Source organism: Phalaenopsis equestris, unplaced genomic scaffold (genome assembly GCF_001263595.1).
Source record: "Phalaenopsis equestris unplaced genomic scaffold, ASM126359v1 Scaffold220627, whole genome shotgun sequence".
In the NCBI taxonomy this organism is placed as follows: domain Eukaryota; kingdom Viridiplantae; phylum Streptophyta; class Magnoliopsida; order Asparagales; family Orchidaceae; genus Phalaenopsis; species Phalaenopsis equestris.
This window is the reverse complement of record NW_018238895.1, coordinates 1-5,127: the sequence shown is the minus strand read 5'-3', so window position 1 is coordinate 5,127 and position 5,127 is coordinate 1. Positions and strand designations below refer to the sequence as shown.

General features: G+C 38.6%; 1 protein-coding gene across 1 annotated transcript; it reads right to left on the bottom strand.

Annotated features, from left to right (window-relative positions):
• Positions 1-3,101: 3,101 nt before the first annotated feature.
• LOC110037537 lies at positions 3,102-4,742 on the bottom strand. The gene has a single exon (XM_020742207.1). The coding sequence runs from the start codon at positions 4,584-4,586 to the stop codon at positions 3,327-3,329; it is 1,260 nt and encodes a 419-aa protein (XP_020597866.1). The 5' UTR covers positions 4,587-4,742; the 3' UTR covers positions 3,102-3,326.
• Between the last annotated feature and the right edge of the window lie 385 nt (positions 4,743-5,127).

Genomic DNA, 5,127 nt, shown 5'->3' with positions numbered 1-5,127 from the left:
AAAAAAAGTACATTATGAGTGACTAATATTAATAACAATAATAATAAAGAAATATGCCTGTAAATATGATAAATAACAGTTGTCATAAATATATAAAACTATTACTAACCAGTCATATAAGTTACCACACTAAGCAATATCATTAATATATTTTTTGAATCCAAATCTTTTCTTTAGGTCGTGCCCAAAATTGGGGCTGTCTTTGGGCTCGGCGGCGCCTTTTACCCCACACAAACTTGAGTTACAAGTGAGGGAGAAGGGAGCAGGCTCCCGACATGAGGGTGGAGAGAGAAAGCCTAAAGGAGCCCCTTTTACATGCAAGGAATCCTCTTTTTATAGAAAGAAAAGAGGGGGGATGAGGTGGAGGTGGTCCGCTAGAGATGGTCAGGCAAGATTTACCACCATGGCTGACCCACTGGCGGGCCACCTCCTCCTCTAGCCTGCCATGCCATCCACTAGCAGACCGCCTCGCCACTCTGGGCGGCCACCATGGCTGACCAACTCTTAAAAATGGAAGATTTACCAAAACTAGAGAAGGTGGCCGCCAGTGGGCGGCTGACGGGCGGGCAAGGCGGCCAATCGGAGGGAGGTCGAAAAGTTTAACTAAAACCTGTTACTCGATAGGTGATTTTTTTTGTAAACTTGGTGCTTTTAAGGTGTTGACCAGCCATGGTCGCCGATTGGAGAGGCGAGGCAGCTGACCTGTGGGTGGCCGGCCGGCCGACAAGGGATGTGGTTGGCCAATTGGCAGCCGCCGAGCGAACAAGGTAGTAAGATTTGGGTGTTGCTTATGTAAATTACCTGTTTTTCAAGAGTTTGGCCGGCCATGATGGTTTGCCGGAGTGGCAAAGCAGCAGAACAGAGTGGGAGGCTGGCGGGCGAGTGTGAGGCTGGCGGGCGGGTGAGATGGCCAACCAAAGATCAATCGGCAAGATTTGGGTATTATGTAAATTTTCCTTATTACTTCTTACTTTATTTTGTTTTTTAAGAGGTGGTTGGCTGACTGTGGCCAGCTGAGCAATCCTTGGTATGGTCGGCCTAAGTGGCTAGCCCTGCAGGTCCGTGGTTGCTAGCGTGTCTCCGACGGGGGCGATCCTTTCGGCTCGGTAAGATCATATTTTTGGACTATACAATAGTTATTTCATTTTCATTATTGAAATTTTTGTCAAGGAAATGTCATATTATAATTGCATAAGCTTTGACACACTTAATTTCATTTGGTCTTTTTCAGAGCTGGTCGATCATAACAACGGCTGAAAAAAATGGTTTGTCAAACATCATGCTTTATGAACAATCCACAATACTAGTCGATCTGTTCTAATCTTAATATCAAAAGTTGTAAATTCAATCATTTTTCAATCAAAACTCATCACGTCAAAACAATTACTTTTCCTGTGTAAATAATCGATATTTCATTTCTATGAATGTTCCACATAACTGGAATTAACAAATAATTATTTTCATAAATTGTGCTCAATCAACTGAAATCAAGTATGCCCAATGTGTAAGAAACTGTGAAAAAAACATGCATAGCAAATACATTTACTTATAAATAAAAGCAAAAATTAGGCCTATAGATATTAGCTTCTTTTTTTCTAACTGTAAATCTCACATTAGTCATAAGGTCAGCCTTGTAAATCTCAAGCTTGCCTAATAACTTCATTTAATTAGATTAGGTTCTTCAATCAAATTTAATTTAACACCAAAAATACTTTCCATTGTTGATTTTACCTCAAGACTACTTCCTCACATTCAGGCCTAGCTTCCCTTCTATCTTCCATTCACCTTATTTCCTTTCTGAATCCCAACTGTCACAATTTGCTCTCTACCAAAAGAATCAGCTAGTTGAATTCACAGAAAAATGAAGGAAAACAAATAAATTAATTAGGATATGACAAATATATATTTTATGTACGTATCTAAATATAATTCTACATATATATTTAATTTAAGCCTCTAAAAATCTTCCTTATTACTTCATTTTCCACTAACACTTTCCAAACCGAGAGAAATCTAGCTCTCTGCTTCACCAGCCTTGCATAAGAAAACTATTGCACTTGTCTTGCGCCTTACCACAGCTTTACTCGTCAGCAGCAGCAGCCTTTTCCCAACTCGTTGAGATCACCTTCATGAATACTACTTTTCCATTCATTTAGTGTTATATTAAGTGCTAACTCTAGTTTGTCCAAATCTCTTTGTACACTTCTAAATTTATGCAAGAACATGACAAATCTACAATATAATATAAATGTCAGTGACTTGGAAGTTCTTTATACAATTTTATTTCATTATAAGAAATAATCAAAATTTCCATAAAAGAGCAATAATATCATGCCTTTAGGTTCAACTAAGTAGCATCACCATATAATCGCCCCTTGCATTCCCCAGCCTATCCACATTTCCACTATAAGAATAATCCATGCATGAAACTTTTCTTTTAAGCATTTAGAATATCTGCTAGCATAGGACCATTTAAATCTCATCTTCTATTTTAATTGTTGTTTAGTTTCCCTAGGACCTCTCTCTTTTTATGGGCTAGGTTCAGGTTTTTCAATGACATATCTGAAACTAATTCAGTACTAGATATAAAAGCAAGAACAAAGTCTTCAATCAAACATTAGAAAAATGCAAAGCAAAATGACAAGAGCTAATCATGGCTTTGTTGGAAAATAGATAAATGCTTTCATTCCATGTTTCACAAAAAAAATGAACCAACATTGATTGCTAATTCATACTGAATTTACAATGTAATTCCTTTAGCCTAAAAAGAAGAAACTCCATCTAGTTATAATTTCAGTACAGCCATGACTTCCTACCATGAATAACAGTCCATAATCAAGTAGTCCCACAAAGAGAATGATCATAACGAGCAGCTCCCCCTGCCAAAGCCAGATATGAACAAATAAATGAGGCCATAATAATAACCTACCGTGAAGTTAAAACCTAAAGCAATCGAGGCCATAATAATAACCTACCGTGAAGTTAAAACCTGAAGCAATCGTGAAGCTTCTGAAAAATAATCTGATGTTCAAAAAACTGCGGTGGCTATTACAAAAATAATCTGATGTTCAAAAAGCTGCGGTGGCTATTACAATGGTGGCTATTACAATTTTTGAAAAAGTCAGACCGCGGCTAGAAAACTGTCACTACACCCAGCCAGGACCGGTAAGAAAAAACAGATTTCAGTGGCAGCTTTTGAAAAAGCTGTCAAAACACAGTTTACCCAAATAGACAAAACCGCAGTGCGGTGCTGCACCACCACCGCATTGCCGCCCCAAACGGACCCTAAATGTCTACTGAGTAAAATTTAAACCCAAGCCTATAGCTCAATTCATTTCCATGCATAATAATACAATATCATTGACAAAAAACTTGGTCTTTCTATAGGTGAGAGTCTTTTCGTTAGCTCCTACACTCCATAGATGACCCTGCAAGTTAATCGTTCCATTCATAGATGCTGTCTCCCATACAAACTTAAACACCCCGAGAGCTCTGTAAAGTTGTTTGACACCATTTCTCACCATCTTCTCATCATCAGAAGTTAAGAATTTCCCAATTTTTAAAGTAAAATTGCCTCCAGCATCACAAACCCCTGCACAAACATCCACCTCTATATCTTGAACTATCCCATACAAATAATAGAGTAATAACGTAAAAAGACACTTGGAAGAATGGCCCAAGCTCTTAGTAAGTTTCTTTTGAAGAAGTGAATCATATCTTCTTGCCTCCTTGAAACTGATGTCTCTCTCAATCACTATATCCTTGATCTGATACAGCCCTTCTTTCATCACATTAACCTTTGCAAGGCTACATAAAAACCTCTCCTCCTGGCACATACACCGAGATATGTGCACAAACATTTCAAGAACTTCTTCCCATTTAAATGGAGTTTCTAGAACCTCAACCTTTTTCAGAGGTGGCAATCGCATCCATGCAGGAGACTCAGAATTTTTAAGGCTGGCGGTGTCCTCCAGAAATTTAAAGCAGCTCACCATAACCTGTCTTGCCATTTGAAATCCTGGAGAATTGAAACCAACATTGTCTATCTCATGCTTCAAGTCTTTAAGAACCTCTTCAAGTGCTCCTCTCCATATGTGATGCTGCGTGACCTGTGGGCAGACTTTCAGGCGAATGTCCTTCCTCTGCTGAGCTGAAATGCCAAGTAAATTGCAAATTTTAGTGAGAGAATCCAGTGTCAAGGCCCTCCATTCATTTATGCTGCTGAAACAACTACCAACTTGGAGCTGTGAACTTGTTGATGTTTTCTTGAGAGGAAGCTGTGAAGAGGGAACTCTTATAAGCGCTCTTGCAAGTGAATTGAAACTCTGCATTTGGTTAGTGATGTAGGCATCCTTGATGACGGAATCGTCATCAACATTGATTAAATTTCCATCAATGTGCTCAACATTCTTCAGCAAATAGCTTAGCTTGACAAGTTTTGCATAAGCAGCTCTATTCCATTCCTGCAGTGCCACTTCATCATCAAGCTCTGTGTTATGGAAATGGTAGGCTAGCTTCCAATGTCCATAAAGCACAATGTTAGTCCTTAAGAAGTTAAGTCGATTCCAGCCAGTATTTGACAACATACTGCTCCGGGTTATTTCTCCAAATTCTCATCTTTGAAACCTAAGACCATGCATAAAAAAGCTAATAATAAAACAAAGACAGAAGCTACATTGCACTGAACCAGTAGGGAAGATATTAAAACTACAAAAAGACATTCACATGTATAGTCAGAAGGCTAAAGAAAATAGCTAGCAGCAATGGAGATTATAGAATTATGACTCCAGGAAGGAAATTAAGTGAAGAAAATTGAAGCTTGAATCAATGAAAACCTAAATCATGCAAATGGAAATTAGGAGTTAGAATTTATTCAACAAGAAAAACACAACGCATCAGTAAATGCTTATTAGGGCTATTCGGTATAGCAGTATTTACGCGGGATTTAAGCTAAATCTTGCTAAACGGAAAAAACAAAAAACCCTCCCCTAAATCCTGAGCTCCCGTAAATCCCAAAATGGCGTCGATTCGCGATAATCATGGATTTACTAAATTCTTTAAATTGGCGGATTTGGTAAATCATGGACGAACAAAGAGGAAGAATGGCGCGAACAGGCTTACCTTCCT

Bases quoted from the DNA above. Each gene is read 5' to 3' on its own strand.
- LOC110037537 (XM_020742207.1), bottom strand. From the start codon at position 4,586: ATGTTGTCAAATACTGGCTGGAATCGACTTAACTTCTTAAGGACTAAC.